This window comes from Mauremys mutica, chromosome 7 (assembly GCF_020497125.1).
Source record: "Mauremys mutica isolate MM-2020 ecotype Southern chromosome 7, ASM2049712v1, whole genome shotgun sequence".
Taxonomy (NCBI): domain Eukaryota; kingdom Metazoa; phylum Chordata; order Testudines; family Geoemydidae; genus Mauremys; species Mauremys mutica.
In genome coordinates this window covers 80201659-80222027 of record NC_059078.1, presented here as the reverse complement: position 1 = coordinate 80222027, position 20369 = coordinate 80201659, and the positions used below count along the sequence as shown (strand labels likewise).

Here is a 20369-nt window from a genome sequence, read left to right as displayed (position 1 = left end):
GAAGTGTAGGTGCAGCAGTGCAAATAGTGAGAGGGGCTAGCCACCATGGGTACAATCCTAAATGAAACCCTCGATACATATTCAGGTGTTTAGCCACTCCTGCTGCTCGCACTACTGTGTCTGCACTTATGTTTTTAGGTTCAATCAAAGCTAGCACAGGTATGTCTGTATGAGCTGCAAATAACAGCTCCAGATCTAATGTCGACATACCCAAAACTTCTTCAAAACCTTGGATCTGTATAGTTCACAGCCACCAGTGTACATCAGGAGTGATTCTTTAGAAGGCAGTGGAGTAAAACTAGTCCCAGCAGATCCAGTCCCCCCCCAAGCCCCTCCCCACTCTCTCTCTCTCTCTCACTCGTCATGTCATCTGCTCCAGACCCTGCCACAGTTAGAGCTTTTAAGATGCAACTCACCATTCACAGAGGACAACTTTGGAATCCCACAGCAAAAGCAGAATTTTTTTCATTTCCAGCCCCAGCAGCTTTTCTTTTCTGAGTTTGAATTGCTGGGAATATAGACCCTGAATCAGTAAGGAACCTGTGCCTGACTTTAGTAACCTCTGAAGTCAATTGAACCACTCCTGCTTATAGTTAGGTACATGGTTACGAACCTTGCTGGGTTAGGACCTTAAATCTAGACTTAGGCCTTGACAGTTCTTCCTTCAGTACTTACATTTCCATATATATAATAATTGTGTTGATTTTATATATATAATCTTGTTTTCCTAGTACAGCCATAATGCTGAACACTGACAAGAGGGTGAATGCCCTTTTGAAGTTCATTATTAATTGGCTGTTGCACAGTGGCTAGTGTTATTTTCATGTATAATTTACAGAGCTAGCCTGAGAAAATAAACCAGATACTGGATTGCCCAAGGGATTGGTAATGGGATTTGGAGCTTTCCTCTCAGTGTTGCTTGGTTGATGCTAGCACAGATCGTTAGTTATTGAAAATGGTTATTGTGTGCTGGCTGTTGGGCCCATGTGACAAAAATTGATTGTTTCAGTCTAGTTCCTGATTGGAAAGTATCCGGATAATAAAGCCAACACTAAAGAAGCAGTTATTGTACACTTGGTAGTATTCTTATCAAGGATTAAGAAATGATGGTGATCAACTACTCTCTTACTCCCTGAACTGGACCTTCCAATCAGGGATGAGGCAGGACAGTGTGGGGAAAGTAGTACTGCCGATATACATCTTTTGTTGGTAACTAAAAGTGTTCAGTACCTGGAGAGGTGCTGGCCGGGGCTCAACCCTCTCCGGGGCGGAGGGGAGCCACACTGGCTCGCTGCACACTGCTGAGGTTTGGGGAATTAGTCGGCCGCCGGAGTCTTTCCTGGCGGCCCTTGCGGTAACTGGAATAAACACCGTAAGCCCAGGCCCTGGGTCAGGGCGGGGCAACATTGAGTCCGGTGCTCAGGCCCTCAGGCAGGGCTAAGCAACCACAGTACAATAGAAATAAACCCAGGCTCTGGGTCAGGGCGGGGCAGCAGTGAGCCAGGGGCTCAGGCCCTCCAGCAGGAGCTGCGCACTGGCACTATAAACAGTAGCAATAAACCCGGGCCCTGGGTCAGGGCGGGGCAGCGATGAGTCAGGGGCTCAGGCCCTCAGGCAGGGCTGAGCACTAACAGTACAAATAGTATCAAGCCCAGGCCCTAGGTCAGGGCGGGGCAATACGGAGTCAGGGGCTCAGGCAGGGCTGAGCACTAACAATAGGCCCAAGCCTCCAAGGCCTGGGAGAGGGGGAGACTGCCACCCATGAGTTGGGTGGCAGTGGGGGCGCAGACCCTCCCACTCCACTGCGTCCCAGCCCGGGGCCCTAGCAGCGGCAGGAGACCCGCTGCTTAGTCAGTGGGGATCCTGGCCACAACACACTGACATGGGCTCTGGCTGTGCTGGAACCAAACTAGAGTCGGCTGCCCCTGGGCTACTTCCAGACTCCCCCTCGGGTAGTACCTGGGTCAGGGTGTTGTCCTCTGTGGGGTCCAGGACCATGGGTTCCTCAGGGTAGTAGGCGAGCGGCAGGCCCAGCAACTGCTCCGGGTAGCGGGCGCAGGGCAGGTCCGGTAACGGGTGCAGGGCAAGTCAGGCCAGTCCTGGCGTGTACCTTGGGCTGCGGGGGGGTTTCCCAGTCATGGCCTAGGCGGGAGACGTCTGGCTTGCCCGGCGGCTGGCTCCCGAGTGAGCTCTGAGGGCGAACCTTTATGCTTCTGGGTCACCACCTGACCCTCAGAGGGGTGGGCTCCGAGCTCCCTAGCTCCTCCCTCTCCGGGGTGGAGGGGAGCCACACCGCCTCACTACAGTACCTTTCACAAGCACAAAGAAAAAAAATCACAATTTTATTTTTAATTAAAATAATCAATTTTAGTATTAGAAGGAAAAGGGAACAGAGAAATAGTGGGATGTAGGAAAGAGTGCTTGAAGTATCGTGGTTATTTAAATGTATCTTTGTTGCATATTATCTATCATATTATCAATTACTGCCACAGTTTTTAGATGCACGTTAAATTGACTAGTGGCCACTGCACTAGAAATTTCCACCCAACCCAATCCCCCCCGCCGCCCTCCAATAACATTAATAGTGGGCCTTTGCAAGATACTTTATGCAGTTAAACCTTGATTTAGTAAAGCACTTAAGCATGCTTAAACTTAGAGATGTGATTGTGTGCTTTGCTGAATCAAGGTCTTATTGGATTTGTGGTGTCTGGATCTAGAGGAGTTTTCAGCCTAATCAAAGACATCAGTGAAACTCTATTCAATTGTTCTGTGTTCATTTCTTAGCTCTCACTCTATCTTCAGTGTCTGACAGCAGCAGCAGAAAAAAACAGAGCAGCTTGAGAGTCAGCATGAAGAGAGAGATGCAATAATTCAAGCTGTTAGGATTTATGGTTACTACCAGGGCAAATGAAGGATATTGAAAAGATACCCACTACATGGGGCTTTTGATACTTTTCTCCTCCCAAAAAGGAGGAGGAATAGATGTACGTTTCAATACCATAATATAGAATTGAAAGTCCAATATTTCTGGGTTAATTTTTGGCATGTATTCTTGCTGCTTTTGAGAAGCACTCCCCATCTGTTAGCCCCCATGTTGCTGTCCATTCTTAAACTGACTAGAAGCAATGTAATCAATTGATTACCATGAGGTGACAAAATTAGGAGCTGCATTAAAAAAATCCTGATTTTCTGGAATAAAATATTATTTACTGGTAAGTCTGATAAGTTCCAGGAAGCTTATGCCAGTAAATATTGGTTTAACTGTAAAATCAAGACACATCTGCATATGATGTGTCTATAGTTTAAAAATTGTTAACAAAACAAACATGTTTAGCCTCATCTACAATGTTCTGAGAACCCAGAATGGGGAATCCAGGTAGCAGTGAGAATTGCTTTCTTGCTCTCTATCCTTGTAAGCACAGAATCTGCCAGTTGGCATGATTCAGAAATCTGAATAGGATATCCATCTGCAATGAAGAAGTCAAGAAATAAATATAAATTTAGATGCCTGCCAAACTGAAAGCCATTTTGGTATTGGAGTCCATACTGTAGCTGCGAAACAGAGGATATTCTCTTTGGGTCTCAGGTTTAAGTAGGCATCTCGGTAATTAGTTTTAATTTTGTGTTTTGACCCAACATGATTATTGTGGACGTTGTTGCCTATTGCTATGAAAGCTGCTTGCTAATGGAAAGAAACTTCATTCTAAAATGTCCAATGTATTCATTTATATTCCATGTTGTCTTGTCACATCATCCTATCTTTGCTGATGGCGGCACTACGTTGTATTGCACATGGAGCATGATAAGACATGACACAGTATGACCACAAGGTACTGGAAACTTAAGAGAAAATCTTTCAGGGTAGCCCAGTGGTCTAGTGGTGGCACAATATGCTGCCACATAGGGATCAGAGTTCAGATTCAGAGTTCAGTGTTTTCCTCCCAGGCTGGCAGGTGCTGAGATTGCCACCAAGGCAGTATGCTGAACCCCAGAGGGGAGGAAGGGAGTGCCTCATGTCACTCTGCAGTGAACCCACTTCCTTTCCCCATGCTTGATAGGAAAAGCAACATTAATGGCTTTAGTGAGAGCTGTACTTGGCCGTCATTTCTGGGACACAAGATAGCTGTGCTTTGAGGCCTCCAAGGGGAAAATAGTAGAAAAGAAATAAATGGGGGTGGAGGTCATTCAGAGTTCAAAAACTTCCCATCTGTTCTCTCCCCTACCCCACACACTTCAAAAGGGACAAAAAGAAAACCTTCCAGAGTTAGCACTGTACCTGGTCTCTGATTCAAATTGCTAGCTAGTCAGCAGTGAGAAAAGCCAGTGAGAAAGTAGTAGTGTAGGTAATTGTTCTCATAGCAGCTTATGGGGGTACAATAGTAGGTGCCATTAAAATCTTGACATTTACCACTTGCAGTGAGTAAATTTAAAGTAGTACTTAATTAAATAGTCTACTTTTTAGTTAGACTTAGTAGTTTCTTTACATGTTACCTGATTTATGATTCACTGAAGTAAAGGCATGTAAATACATACACCGTATTTTACAGTAATTGGCACATCTGACATTCCTTCAGGATGTTTTAAGATAGGGCCATTGGGCACCTTTTGTTTAAAATGGACATGTTGAAGTCTAATTTAAATTTATATGAAGAAAATACTGAATCTAGATGCGGCAACCACTGAAACATAGTTTCAGTGTAAACCATGCAGAGCCATTTACACCTGTATTTTCCTTTTTCTTAAGAGTCATGGCTCAGTGGTCTGAACATAAGATAGGGAGAAGGAGCTCCTGAATTCCAATCCTGACTTTGGCATTCCCTTCCCAGTGCATCTGGGCGAGTCACTGAACCTCTGTGCCTCAGTTTCCTCCTTTGTAAAATAGAGAGAATAATCCTCACCTATCCAACAGCCAACTGGGTTAATCTTTGTAAAGTACTTTGAAAACGTACTTTACATGTGTCTGATGAAGTGGGTATTCACCCACGAAAGCTTATGCTCCAATATGTCTTTTAGTCTGTAAGGTGCCACAGGACTCTTTGTTGCTTTTTACAGATACAGACTAACACGGCTACCCCTCTGATACTTTGAAAAAGTGTTCTTTTTAGTTGCCCCCTTTTCTGAACTGTCCTTCATTGCAGCCCCAGTCTGATTATAACGAAGTAAGCGTATTTATTAAGGAAGAAGAGATAATGTCTTGATGCAGGCAGATAAGAAAGGAGGAAATAATTGCTTTAGGAGGTATAATCTGATCATTTCTATCACTTTGTAAGAATCCCAAGCTCTTTCAGATCAACTAACAATATTCTCATTATAGTAAAAGACAGAAAAAGAGTGAAGAGATGGGACGGGGGGCAGCAGCTTTGGTTCTCTCTGATTTGTTGCATTTTATAGTATAACTTCACTATTTATGAAAGTATTTGTTACGATTCTTTACACGTTTCAACACGTCATTTAAATTATTTAAAATTTGAATGGTTTTTAAGGTGAGCACCAAACAGATTGAACACTCTGATTCCCTGTTGCTACATTTAAGTGAGTTTTTTAAGTAGTATTTAGGATTCTGTTTCTGAGCAGTATATTTATAGAGACAGGCTTATGTTTTGGTTCTTAATTAGAACTCATGCCAAAAAATGTACATGCTTAGCTATGTTCAATTTTATAAGGTGTTTTGGACATGAGTCTGATTTCCCTTATTTGTTTAAGCATCTCATGCCCTGACAGCTCCTGGATTTTGCTGCAGCTCTGGTGGGTATTTCTGAACTGTACATTAATAATGAAAGTCAGGTAGGAAAATAACAAGGAGAAAAATCCATATATTCATCAGTGCAAAAGTTTGCGAGGGTGTTCTGCTAACAAAACACCAGCTTCCACTGGTCTCTGAAACAGAAGGCCCAGAACACACTGGGTACATCTACATTGCAACAAAACACCCGTGGCTGGCCTGTGTCAGCTGACCCAGGTGTAACCCACACACCTTCTTGGTGTGGTCTTCTGTCCCATCTAGTGGCACTGAGATCACTTAAAGAGAGAGAGATAAAATGAGTCTGCTCTATAGCCTTAGCTAACAGGCAGTTGGCTTTTAGCTCATGTGGTAGAGGCTCATGCACTAAACTCCAGCGGTCCTTGGTTCAATCCTGCCCGCCGACAACTGGGGTCTGTCAGCATTACACAGGCTCGGGCTACAAGGTGATAAAATTGCAGTATAGCCATTTGGGCCCGGGCTCTGGGACTCTCCTCTCTCCTCCCTGCAATTTTATAGCCCCACAGCCCAAGCTCAGCAAGCCCAAGTCAGTTGACATGAGCCAGCCATGGGTGTTTTATTGCAGTGTAGACACTTAAAAAACTAGACTTCATGCCTGAGGACTTCACATTCACCAGCAGGCATTCTGCCTCCCACAGGATTATTTTGTGCTGCTGGAGTCCACTCAGATCCTAGGCTGCACTTTGGCTCTTCTGGTCAGGATGGGGTTGGCAGTATATTCCATCCATTTTTATTGTTTGTTTGTATTGCAGTAGTGCCTAGAGGACCCAGTCAGGAATCAAGTCCCCACTGTGCTAGACACTGTGCACACACACATACACACACACAATAAAAGGATAGTCCCTGCACCAAAGATCTTGCAGTCTAAGCATATGAGAAACCTCTGTGAAATCAGCAATAAATATGCTCAACTTCACAAGAAATGCAAGGCAGCTTTCAGCTTCCCCTTATAGGTTCATTTTGGAGCGGGAATGGGAAATGTGTGTTCTGTGGGGAGGGAGGGATAAGAAGAGGATGGAGCACATACCTGTCAAGAGATTTTTTTTCAGGGTGTTTTCCCACATGTTCCCCCCCAAAAAATAAATGAATAATGGGGCTTTGCAGTTTTATATTCAGTTTGTCAGTAAATGCATAGCGCTGTTCATATATGGTAATTGCTTATGTTCATATATTTCTTCTTTTTAAAAAACGTTCCAGATGGGATACACTCCATTGCATGTTGGCTGCCACTATGGAAACATAAAGATTGTTAATTTCCTTCTGCAACACTTTGCAAAAGTTAATGCCAAAACAAAGGTGAGGTTTTCTTTTCCCTTCACTTGGTTTATTTTGTTTAAAAAAAACAAAACCCTCTCTTCAGAACACCTCAAACTCTTCTGTTTTTCCATCCTTGGCAGAATGGGTACACCCCTCTACACCAGGCTGCTCAGCAGGGACACACCCATATCATTAACGTCTTGCTCCAGAATGGCGCATCGCCCAATGAACTCACTGTGGTAAGGGACAAGAGAAAAACCTATTGTGGGTGGCTTCTTTTCTAGCACGTCAATGCTTTCCCTCCAGTAAAAAGTGCTGTGCCACTACATCTCAACAATGGAAATGGAGAAGAATGGGGAGCGGGGGGAGAGTGTGAATCAAGCAGCACAGCTAGCCTGGTATCTCAGCTATGAGACATAGCCACCTTAGTGCTCTACTTCTCCTGAAACCGCAACGACTTTACAATGCATTCATAAGAGAATATAGTGAGACTTGTCAGAATTCAATTTTTATTTCAGCAGATAATATAGATGTTTTATTATTGAGCATTTTTCCCTATTTTAATCAATTTAAACTTTCACAGTTACAAGAAATTACAGGGGTTGCAGCCATGAAAATTATTTAATGACAGTAAATGTTGATATTCAAAATGTTAAAGCTTTATAACCATTAAAATACAAATTGTCAACATCACATGTTAAAATATGCAAAGTAAATATCCTTAAACTGAAGTCTACTAAGTCCTTAGGCGGCATTTTTCTTACTTTGCCTATCTTTAAATTTCATTATTATTGATGGACATTTTTTTTCATCTGTTTGTGTCTGTGTGGTGAAATAGATGTTTTCCAACATTTACTGATAAAAATTTAATCCTTCCATCATACTGGTTATTTCTCTCCTTGCCATTTATGTAAACAGTTAAATGCCTATCGTTACATGTTCTGCTGCCAGAACTTTTTATTGCGTTGACTTATAAACATTTTCTGAAGTAAATTTTTATTGAATTTATTACTTGTTCTTATAGTTAAGCATTGTTAATGAATATCCATTTTTATAAATATTTCAATTATCAGAATGGGAACACTGCCCTGGCCATTGCTAAACGACTTGGCTACATTTCAGTTGTTGACACATTGAAGATAGTGACAGAAGAGACCATGACTACAATTGTAAGTATAATATATTTCAATAATGAGCGTCAGACTCTTTCCTAATCTCTACAAACTAATCTCTAATCTCTAATCTTTTCCTAAATTCTACAAACATGATATTTAGCTTTGTTGATAGATACCTGCTGAGACTGCAATCTGATTGTTAAAGGTGACTAGACATACTGTTAGCAAAATGACATCCATATGCAGTCAAATATAAAAAAGAATATCATATTTACAGCAAATTTATGAAAAAAGTGTTAAAATTCAGGTAATAAATATCACCAAAATGTATTGCAAAAAACAAACTGAAATTACACAGTATAAATAACCAGGGTCCCAATCCTTCAACTAGATCTGCATGGGCAAAGTATCCTTCCTGTGGCGATCTAATTGCAAGCTTGGGGCCTCGGTGAGGTAACTTTCCTCATACGACTTTGTAAAGGAGTAGAAACCAACATAGATCTCCTCTCTTCTTAAGAGACCCAGTTCTGAATACCTGCAGTGATTCACTCAGTTCTCTCTCGCCCACTAGTACCTTCAAGTAGTAGCACATAAAATATACTGTTATAACGGCTTGCAAATGTCATGACTGTATTTAGTTTAAAAGCAGTTCTTCCAAACTGACAAAATTGGCTGGAACACCCCTAGAGGTGTTTGTACAGTAATTGTCGGCTGCTTCTTGAAGGCAATTACAAGATTAAGTCCCAGTATTATCTGTTAGATGTTAAAGGGACACCATCAATTAAAAATCTTATTTCTGTTTGAAAGCATCTTACTGTTGTTTCAGGTAACAGTGCCAGTGACCATAACTGAAAAAGATTAGAGTGAAACATACTGCTCAGTTGTTTTCAGCTCAGTTACATTTGACAGCACTTCATCTTTAATCGGGCTCTCTGTTTCTCTTTTAGTCAGTCAGTTAGTTTCTCCTGTTGTTTGTGTGGGTCTTTTGTACAGCAACAGGGGAGAGAGACAAATATTTTTAATAAGAGGAAAGTTTGATTGTAAACGCATAAAAATTGGTAAGGGATTCAGAGGCAGGCCTAAAAATGACATTGAGCTCATATTTTGAAACTGACTATATTTCAGGTTGATGGTGTCCCTTTAAAAAGAAGACATCTAGGCCCTGGTCCTGCAAACATGCATCAGCATAACTTTACTCATGTCAGTATTCCTACTGAAGTAAATGGGTATAGTCACATGAGTGAAGTTACACACATAGACAAGTGTTTGCAGAGTCAAAGACCTGCCATATTAATTTTATAACAAACCACAAAATGTTTGAAATAGATACTTAAGGCTCACTCTATGAACAGGTCCAGTGCTGCCATTGTCTGATTTATTATCACATGCGACATTCTCACTCAAGCAAGCCATTTCGGATTAAGCCAGTTTGAATGCCTTTGAATTTAGAAACACTTTTGACTCAGCAACAGGTGATCACTTGTTTGACAACTTTAATCCAGTTAAATTTATAACTTTCCAAATTTAGCACTGACTACAAATAGTTGGTAAATTCATGTTGTAAATTAAGGGAAGCTGGTATTTACTGATATGTAAGGAATATTTTTAAAATGCTTACGCACACCAGCCTCAAAAGGAGGAGATATCTAAATCTGGCAGTATAAGTAAGGTGAACCCATTAGAAGTAACGCTCATGCCTCAAATATATTTTGTCTGACAGGAAACCTGTTTTTCAGCTCTGCTGGTGACTAGTTCCTAGACCCAGACCTTATAATTTAGAGTGTATGTACATAACTCCTTGCACGACATCCATACATGCATTCTGCAATAATAGTGATGGCCAATGTGACACCGGCTCTTGTTTGAGAGCTCATATGACATTCTTTGGTGAACTTGAATGCACGCACCAGACATGGGAGATTTCTGTACCCTCTATGCACTCCCTCTTTGCCCCTTGCCAGTTGGCACTAAGAGGTTCCTGGGTCACAGGCATGTTCTCCCGATATTGCTCACTGCTTAATGGTGTGATGACAATATCTTACAACAGTGGTCACCAACCCATTGATCGCGATTGAGTGGTCGATCCTGGGGACTCTCCCAGTCGATTGTGATCTCCGGTGGTTTAGTGGGGCTGCTGCTAAGGCCCCATGCTGCTCCCAGAAGCAACCAGCATGCTCCCGTGGCCCCAGAGGGGAGGGGTCTCCAGATGCTGCTCCTGCCTGCAAGCACCACCCCACAGCTCCCATTGGCCGGGAACAGGGAACTGTGGCCAATGGGAGCTTTGGGAGTGGTGCCTGCAGAGAGGGGCAGCGTGCAGAGCCATGTGCCCCCTGACCCCCCTCCCAGGGGCTGCAGAGCAGCCCTGAGCCCCCTCCCAGCCCAGCCCTGAGCCCCCTCCAAGAGCCAGCACTCCATACTGCCTCCTGCACCCCGAAACCCCTTCTGCACCCCAAGTCTCTGCCCCAGCCCTGACCCCCCTCCCCAGTCCTGACCTCCCTCCCAGAGCCAGCACCCTGCACCCCAACACTCTGCTCCAGCCCAGAGCCCCCTCCTGCACCCAAACACCCTCCCAAAGCTTGTATCCCTCACCCCCTTGTACACCCCAACCCCTGTCCCAGGCTCAGCCCAGAGCTTCCCACATTGCAACCCCTTGGCCCCAGTCCAGAGCCTGCACCCCCTCCCAAACCCCAACCCTCTGCCCCAATCCAGTGAGGGTGGGGGAAAGCGAGCAACAGAGAGAGGGGGAGATGGTGTGAGTGGGGCTTTGGGGAAGGGGTAGGGTAGATCATGGGTTGCCCTTAAATTCAAAACATAATCTTGGGCATAAAAAGGTTGGAGACCACTGTCTTACGATGTCACTGACCCTTGTTAACCAATCTTCTCTTATTGTCTTTTGGCTATGGATCCGCACCTACATAAATTGATATTGTTGGGATGATAAACACCAACATTCATTTGTCCCTCCTATTTTTGTCTTAGTAAAGGAAGTAGATAATTGTTCCCATATTTTTTTCTTTTTTAACTGATGGCTGCTGAACAAAGTTATCAAAAGAAGCGATACTGAGACATCTTGTGCAGATATTTGTTGAAACGCAAGCAGCACAAGATGTTTTGAATGATCACATAAATCCTCTTCGTAGCTACAAAGGGTCAGATCATGAGATAATGATCTGCTTTGGTAAGGGGGAGTGTGTAGTTGCACTGTCCCTGTAGCCCAGAAGGGAGATTGTGACTCTGCTCATCCAGAGAGTGAGTAAACTGCTCTAGGTACTTACCTGGCACAGTTATGCCACCCAGCGTGTGGGGAGATGGAGCCAAAGCTTTGTCGAGTCCCCACTCTGTTCTGGCTACCCCCACCTCTCTCTCTCTCTCTCACACAGGGAGGAGAATGTAGTGGCTTGTGCAGATCGCGCCCATGCTGCTATTCATGACATGGGGAGCCAGTAAGCCATCATGCTAGCTGGGTCCAATCTGCACCAAAGAAAAACCATTTAAAGCAAGTGAATATTGGTTCCAAAAACCTGGCTAATTTCTTTCTTGATTTTTTTAAAGCAAAACAAAGTAGGAAACAAACATCCTCCTTGTTTTTTGAGCACACTGCAGACAGAAAACTGTTAACATTCACCTCTCAGAATTGTGGTGTCATCAGCTTACTTGTGAGTGGCCTGTTAGCAAGGCAGTTGGTTGATATATAGAAGACATTCAGGATCAAAAGCTGGCTTTTATCTTTGTTACTTCATGTGCGCTTTCTCTCTTGTCACTTCCATAGCTGTGTTCTATAATTCATTAGCTTATATAAAACCTATATTGCTCTGTCTTAAAATGTGCTAACAAGATAAACTTCAAAACAAAGAAATACAGTTAGTTATGCTGGATAATAAGCACCAATCACCTCTGCTTCTAGATCTTTTTGGCACCTCTCTTCACACCTTCTCTAAAAGTTACTTATCTCTAGGGAGATTCTGAAATATTTTTCTAGGACAGGAACAAGGCTTATTGAACAGCTGACACCATAAAAAAGAGTTGTAGGAGAGCAGCATAAACAGGAACTTGTTATCCCAAGCTCAGGCTTGTAGAGATCTAGATAATTGTAGGTCAAGTATATTCATTGTTGCACACAGAGAACTCCAAATACAGGAAGCTCATTCTTAGCCTGTACAACTAATGAACTAGTTGGGTTCATGTCACATAGGTAGGAAGGCATTTTATTTAATATGTACTATAAGTAGAGAAAAGTTGCATTACATCATATTGTGAATTAGACTACAAGAAATGTGAGGTACAAAAAGGACTGTACAGCCCAAAATGCCTTCTAGGTTAGACACAGCTCTAGTCGCAGAAGCCGAGAAAATAGTTTTCATTAAAATCAAGATGTTGGTAATCAGTCACCAACATGGTAGGGTGCATTTTAGACTCTTGGCACTTTGAGATGGAATCTGAATTACTGAGAGCATTATATTCTCATGTCAAGTAGTCATATAATTTAAAGATCTTTTGAGGATATTCGGCCAAATCTATTCCATCTGTTATTCAATTTAAGGTAGTACAAATGTGTTACTGTATTGTGATTTTTACCCATACTGTAATAAAACTCTAATAATGACTGAACAAATTCTGTGTGTGATCTTTGATCTATTCAATTCAGTCTGTATAGACATGGCTGAGGTAAAATCTTTGAATGTGCATTGGCAGAACCTTCTGAAGCTGGTAGTTTAACTAAAAAGTGTTAGAAATTCTTAAATAATTCCCACCAAACAAAATGAGTGTAAGGTCTTTAATAAGTTCTTGCCATGCTCATGAAGGAATGCTTCCATTATATCAAATGAGGACAGGAGCCAAAGAGACGTAAACTTGCCACAGAATTATTTATGAAGCCAGACAAAAATAAAGTATATAAAGGTAGAGGTAGAATGACAAGCTTAAAAGTTTGGATCAAAGACCACAACCAGAATCTTTTCAGTCATTTTTCCTCCTAAAACTTTGTTAATCATTTTTTTAACTTTGTGTCTGATGACTGGGAAATAACAGTGGTAGAATAAGAGGAGACACAAATGTGGGCATATATTTGAATTCCACTGAGCATCCTGGCTTGGATACAACGATACCAAATCTGTACAGATTTTTCTGTTGGATCCAAAACATCATTAGTGCTCGACTGCTCTCTTACTTCAAAGTTTGTGGTTCCTTTTGGGTTTCAATATCTCCTTTTTTATTATTAAACCAGCAGGTCCGCTCTGAGGTATCTTGTCATATATAGCTACTTTAAATGAAGATTTCAGGCATGCAAACTCAGTTTTCCCCAAATCTAAGTCATCTTATACTGTTCCCTGAACCTGAATGAGAATAAATGACAGAAGTAAAAATCATCTGAATGCATTCTGTGCAAAATTTTCTGATGAGTATCATAGATAACCATAATATTATTACAGTTGTCACTATGGAAGATAAAGGCAGTTCAAGGTAAGGTATGTATTTAAAAATATTGCAGAGAAAGTTAGTTCCAAAATCACAAAACACTTCCGATGCAGGAAGAAGGAAACTTCATGCAGCAGAAAGGGACGTAATAGTTTAGGGCTAGATTGTGCTACTCTAACTCTCATTAAAGTCAATGGGACTGTAGACAGAGTAAGGTACTACTTTAGGCTCCTATTTTTTAAAAATCTTGGTCTTAAATTCTTTCAGTGTACTTGTGTCTTTTAGGTGATACGATCATCTTTTGGGTCCTCAGAGCATCCTATCTGCTGTGTGAGCTTGTATATAGTTACATATATTGATATAATATTAGGTAGTTTTATTATTTGAATATACTGTACTTCATAATTATATGCAGCTACATGTTGAAACTGCAGAAAATAAAATAAAGGCTTATTCTGCTAATTTTAGATCATAAATGTGGCCTGTCATGTATTTTAACTTATAAATGTAACAATACATTGATGTTTTTCTGATGAAAATGTCTGGACTTTGAAATGATCTTATTATGTTTAACAGACTGTCACAGAAAAGCATAAAATGAATGTACCAGAAACTATGAATGAAGTTCTTGACATGTCTGATGATGAAGGTATGCAAAAAAGGAATTTTTTTATTTACTTTTAAAATTCTATTTGTTGTATCATAGATTGTTTGTTAAATTCTTCTCCCTGCCCCATTGGATAATCGTTGTTGCAAAAAAAATTTATTAGTTATGACATTACATTGTTTTGTTGACATATCAATGTTCTACATATTTACTTATATTGTTTACTTAAATCATGCAGTTCGTAAAGCCTACACCCCTGAAATTCTCAGTGATGGTGAATATATGTCAGATGTTGAAGAAGGTATTTGTGCATTTTTGTATTGCAGTGATATTTAACTTCAACATTTTCATTTTATTTTCTAACTTTAGAAATAATCTCTTTTTTTCACTAACTTTTCTTATTACCCTACTAGCAAGAATCAGTATGTTAGACCAGACTATATCGGAAAATTGTTTGATTTACTGCTAACATGCTAATTTTGCTCAGATCTTTTGCTTCACTATTTTAAAATCAAATTGCCACTAATTTCCTGGAATATTCTTTCTGCTGCTGCTGCTTCATAAATAGAGAGTTGTTTTAGTATTTTATTTTAAAAACTAAACATTTGCCAAAGAGATAAATATACATATTCTTGGGAAGAAACAAGTGACAATAGGAGATAACTTCTGAAAGGATAGGGTATAATCCTTTACATTTCTATTGTCTACCCTCCACTATAAAGTGAATTCTGGGTTTATTCATTTGATAGTGAGGACCTACCCTGATCAAAGGAGATTTCAGAGTAAAAAATCTCACTCATCATTTAGTGTAGTGTCGCATAAGTGAAAGTTCCATTTGCACAGAATAAGATACTGTATTGTACTTAAAAGAAGACGACTCCCATTTTGGTAGGACCACTGCAAGGGCAGTAATTGAGAATGGTGGGCATTACTGCCAATACAGTGCTAGACTCAGGGTACGTCTACACTACGGGACTATTCCGAATTTGCATAAACCGGTTTTGTAAAACAGATTGTATAAAATCGAGTGCGCGCGGCCACACTAAACACATTAAATCGGTGGTGTGCGTCCACGGTCCGAGGCTAGCGTCGATTTCTGGAGCATTGCACTGTGGGTAGCTATTCCGTAGCTATCCCATAGTTCCCGCAGCCTCCCCCGCCCCTTGGAATTTCCGGGTTGAGATCCCAGTGCCTGATGGGGCAAAAATCATTGTCGCGGGTGGTTCTGGGTAAATGTCGTCAGTCACTCCTTCCTCTGGGAAAGCAACGGCAGACAAGCATTTCGCGGCTTTTTCCCCTGGATTGCCCTGGCAGATGCCATAGCATGGCAATCATGGAGCCTGTTTTGCCTTTTGTCACTGTCACCGTATGTGTACTAGATGCCGCTGACAGAGGCGATTCAGCAGCGCTACACAGCAGCATGCTTTTGCTTTTGCATGACAGCAGAGATGGTTATCAGCCATACTGTACCATCTACCAATCCATAAATTGGTAAAAAGATGAGCATGGTTACCAGTCGTTTTGCACCATTTGCTGCTGTCATAAGTGCCCCTGGCTGCTCTTAGCCAGGGGCGCAAAAGCCAAAATTGGGAATGACTCCCAGAGTCAATCCCTCCTTTTTGGTATCTAAAAATAGAATCAGTCCTGTCTAGAATTTGGACAAGTGTATTAGAGAACCACTGTATCATAGAACCAGAGAGCACAGCTGCTCTGTGTCAGATCCAGCAGAAATAATGAGCTGTATGCTATTCACAGGGGGTGCTCCTGCAACAACCCCACCTGTTGATTCCATTCTTCCCCCAGCCTTCCTGGGCTACCGTAGCATTGTCCCCCCACTTGTGTGATGAAGTAATAAAGAATGCAGGAAGAAGACACAGTGACTTGTTAGTGAGAAATGAGTGGAAGGCAGCCTCCAGCTGCTATGAGAGTCCAGACAGGACAGTAAGGAGTGTGGAGGAGAGGAGCCCAGCATCCCTCTGCTAGTCCAGGGGCAATTGAATCTTTTCTTTACACATGAAGGGTGGGGGCTGATGGAGCTCAGCCCCCTGTTGCTATGATGACGATGGTTATCAGCCATACTGTACCATCTACCAGGAAAAATTAGGACCAGGCGCCCTTCATTGACCTCACTGATGCTAGTCGGCATGGTTACCAGTCCTTTTGCACTGCCCCATATGCCAATAGGCTGATGATGATGATGGGTATCAGTCTTATTGTACCATCAGCCACCCATAGCGGGGCGGGGGAGCAAGGATATTGGCGTTGAGTGCTGCACCATCGTGTCTATCTGCAGCATTCAGTAAAGATAGGGTGACATGTAAAAGAGTCAAGAGAGGATTGTTTTCCCTTTCACTTCTGGGGGTGGATGTGGGGGGGGTGCGTAAATTCCCGAGCTATGCCCTGACCCACCGCTGACACTGTGTTTGACCCTAGAAGCATTTGGAGCTCAGCCAAGAATGCAAATACTTTTGGAGACTGCAGGAACTGTGGGATAGCTTGAGTCCTCCAGTCCATGAGCGTCCATTTGATTCTTTGGCTTTCCGTTACGTTTGTCACGCAGCAGTGCGCTGAGCCCCTGCTATGGCGTCTGTCTGGAGATTTTTTAAAAATGATTTTGAATTTCATCTTCTGTAACGGAGCGCTGATAGAACAGATTTGCCTGCCCTTACAGCGATCACATCCGCATGGTCCATGCGGGAGCTCTTTCTTTATTTTGATTTTTAACTGCATTGCCACACGTGCTGATCTGAGCTCCACGCTAGGCAAACAGGAAATATTCAAAAGTTCGCGGGGCTTTTCCTGTCTACCTGGCCACTGCATCCGAGTTCAGATTGCTGTCCAGAGCGGTCAGTGGTGCACTGTGGGATACCGCTCGGAGGCCAATACCGTCGATTTGCGGCCACACTAACCCTAATCCGATATGGTAATACCGATATTAGCGCTACTCCTCTCGTTAGGGAGGAGTACAGAAACCGGTTTAAAGAGCCCTTTATACCGATATAAAGGGCCTCTTAGTGTGGACGGGTTTGGCGTTAAATCGGTTTAATGCTCCTAAAACCGGTTTAAACGCGTAGTGTAGACCAGGCTTCAGACACATAGCTGTGCCACCCTAAGAAGAGCCCTGAGAAGGTACTGTGGCTCAGAGAAGGCCTAATTAATCAGGCTTTCTGTAGTGAACTCTATAGGGGCTGGAATGGAGCTCATTGGTCTTCAACAACATCTATGTGGGGATTTTGAGCCACTGAACCATTCCAGTGGTTTGTGGTCCCAATCACCCCCTCTATTCTGGCCTGTTCATGGGTAGCACAGAGACGTATTCCACAGTACCCAGATTATTTTCTAGGGGGTTAATAGAATGCAATCAGGAGGGACCAAAACAATGCCATTCCTGAAAGTCTGTTGTTGATGGGGTTTTTGGTTTTTAAATGTTCCGAACTGAAGGAAGCTGTCTAGCTCCACGAGCCATGTAGTTTTACAGCTGGGTAAAGTTTCAGGAGTTTGATTATTCACACTTGTGTGAAGCCGGATTTTTGAATAGAAATAAGAATATTCTCCTCTGTTCAGAAGCCCACCTGGAGGCTTTTTCACCTACTTTCTTGATCCAGCTGTACAGCCACAGTTTAATAGGTGCAGGGAGTCTTGCTCTTTGTGCTTGGATGAATTTTTCCATCAAGCTGCAAATACCATAGCACCACAGAGAGACCATAATCAAAAATCAAACAGAATTTCTGCAATTATGAAGAAAGAAATGACAGTATTTTGTACGCTTCCCATTAGCTTGCATGATAGCTATAACTTCTCCCAGTGTAGTAGTAGCTACTATAGCAGTGGTCTCCATTTTCCTCTCAGACTCTTTATTTAGACTTTTCTAATTCCATGAGTTGTGATATGTTTATTTTTACTTTCTTTTATAGTATTTTAAACTTTAGAAAATAAGGACATTTTAGCCAGTCACTATGTTGAAATAATGTTAATTTATGTGCCGAGGCTTTTTTTTTTTTATTTTCCACCAAGATGTTCCCGTTATTATAACTTCAAGTGGATAACAACGTTGTTATCCATTTGTAGTTAAAAATAAAAGTTTTAGACTATCATTTATATTTGTACTCTTTACATTCCAATGCAAAATTATTGTAGCTGACCTAAGATCAGTATTACTCAAGAAAGAAATAATATTTTGTTGTATTACACTGCTAGAATAAAGACTGATGCAGTATTTGAGAAATGTTCAAATATTAAATGATAGTCTCAGAATTTGACTGAAAATGTTGCTTTTATTAATGTGTTGCAGCATCTGCAAAGACAAGATGCAAAGTTTGAACAGACTCACAGTAATAGCCTTGAGGTCTGTGGAAAGCTGAAAAGTTTACTAACAATTATTTTTAAAAGGCAATTTAAAAATATAAATTATATTATGAATGCCTCTAATAGTAAATAGATTATGAAGCAATTTAGATAGGGGAAGCAATCAGTTTGATATATAATGAACTCAAGATATATAGTTTTCAGACTTTATCTCTGTGAATAGGATTTCAGATTAATAAATAGGTATTTTATTAACCCATGATGATGCATTCAAAGGTGCAAGAGAGAGAGTGTGTGTGTGTGTGAGAGAGAGAGAGAGAGAGAGAGAGAGAGAGAGAGAGAGATTATGATGGATTCTAGACATCTTTTTTTCTTTTAGATTGCAGACTCTTCAGGAGAGGAGCTGTCTTTATTTTGTGTCTTGTTCAGCATCAAGCACACTTTTGGTGGTTAACAAATAAATAATAAATAATACTAATAATAAATAATGGGTTCTGATGCCCTCCCCTCATAAATCTTCAGTGCTGGCCCAGGATGTAGATGCAAAACACCCATTTAAAATCTTGAGAATCAATACATACAGGGTAACAAAGACAAATGGCTACAAAGAACTTGGAATGCCCAGGTAAATAATGGCTTTTGTAAATAGTCTAGTGCCACAGTTGAGAAGTGCACTAGCCTCACCTCCTGGGAGCTGGTTTCAAACTGAATAAATTAAAGCAGAGAGTAGCACAAACTAATACTGCAGATCCATACAATCCCTAACTTAATTAAAGTTTGGATCATGAACCAAGATGCAACTCAGACGCATATTTAGTTACAGGTGATAATAAGTTTTGGAATCTCTTACTCGTAGAGCACAAGGTGCAAATACCCACATTGCAACACCCATCTTCCTAACTGGTAGTCTTCACGTTAGAGAGACAAAAGTCCTGGATACACTAGGCATGTCTTATGGAGGCAGGACTAAAGTGCATTGACAAATGTGTGTGGAAACTGTCACTTTGTTTGCCCAAATTATGTCTTGTTTCCAGTAAATGAATATTTACATGGCAGACATGTAATTCATTTTCTCCACTGAGGGCAGATTGGTTTAGGAGCAATCCAGATCACAAGGAAGGTTCTCGCTCTTCTTTTTTTCCTTCCAAAGCTGGAAATGTTCCAAACCTGAGTCATACATGCTTACTTTAGAAACTGTACCCAACATGGATTAAATGCTTGTAAGCAGCTTTGTTACAAAAAAAGAAGCCACCATAGTCATAGACGCCTGGGTATGTCTTAATGGAAAAATTAACACTAAGCTGCTTCCCCAGATGTCTTATGGGGGCAGGACATTAAGTAAGTATTTTACTTAAATGTAGAGAGATTCTATTCCAAGTGAAAACTCAACTTTAATGTTACTTTTAAAGAAATTTCAGATACTGTACAAGTGAAACCTGAATGTATAAGAACTAGATTTTTCCCTGGGTGCTATTTATTGCTTCTGTGAAGGCTTTCTGTCAGCTCCATATGTAGGCTTGTGTTTCAAGCTCCATGAAGTTGCTTGGAGAACTAGGCTAGGATCCTGTAGCTGGCAGAGGTCAGGATGGACTTGGCTCAAATTGCCAGGCAGTCATTGATGTTGAAGGACAACCTGTTGTCTGCCTCAGGGCTCTAGGTAACTCCTATCTGAGCAGCCACATCCAACAGATTGAATGCATCCTGCATGGCACATGTCAGGATTTTAACCTTGTGGAGTAAACTAGAAGCCCTGCAGCTGCTGTCATATCAAGGCTAACTGACAGCAGGCAAGGAAAGTTGATGCAAGGGAAGTGAGCTAAAGCTGCAGCAGGGAGGAGGGAGCAAGTGAAGGGTATGCTGAGATGCAGTATCAGTACTTGCATGAAGCTCTTTCTTTATGTTGACCCTT

The 20369-nt window shown here is 41.6% G+C and overlaps 1 protein-coding gene across 1 annotated transcript in view; it reads left to right on the top strand.

Moving 5' to 3' along the window:
* The window catches only part of ANK3 (ankyrin 3), a 305329-nt gene that overhangs the window by 181227 nt on the left and 103733 nt on the right, over window positions 1–20369 (top strand). The window contains exons 19-23 of the mRNA XM_045025319.1: window positions 6959–7057; window positions 7159–7257; window positions 8092–8187; window positions 14125–14197; window positions 14394–14456. Of these exons, the coding sequence (XP_044881254.1) occupies window positions 6959–7057; window positions 7159–7257; window positions 8092–8187; window positions 14125–14197; window positions 14394–14456 (430 nt within the window). The remainder of the gene's footprint in view (window positions 1–6958; window positions 7058–7158; window positions 7258–8091; window positions 8188–14124; window positions 14198–14393; window positions 14457–20369) is intronic.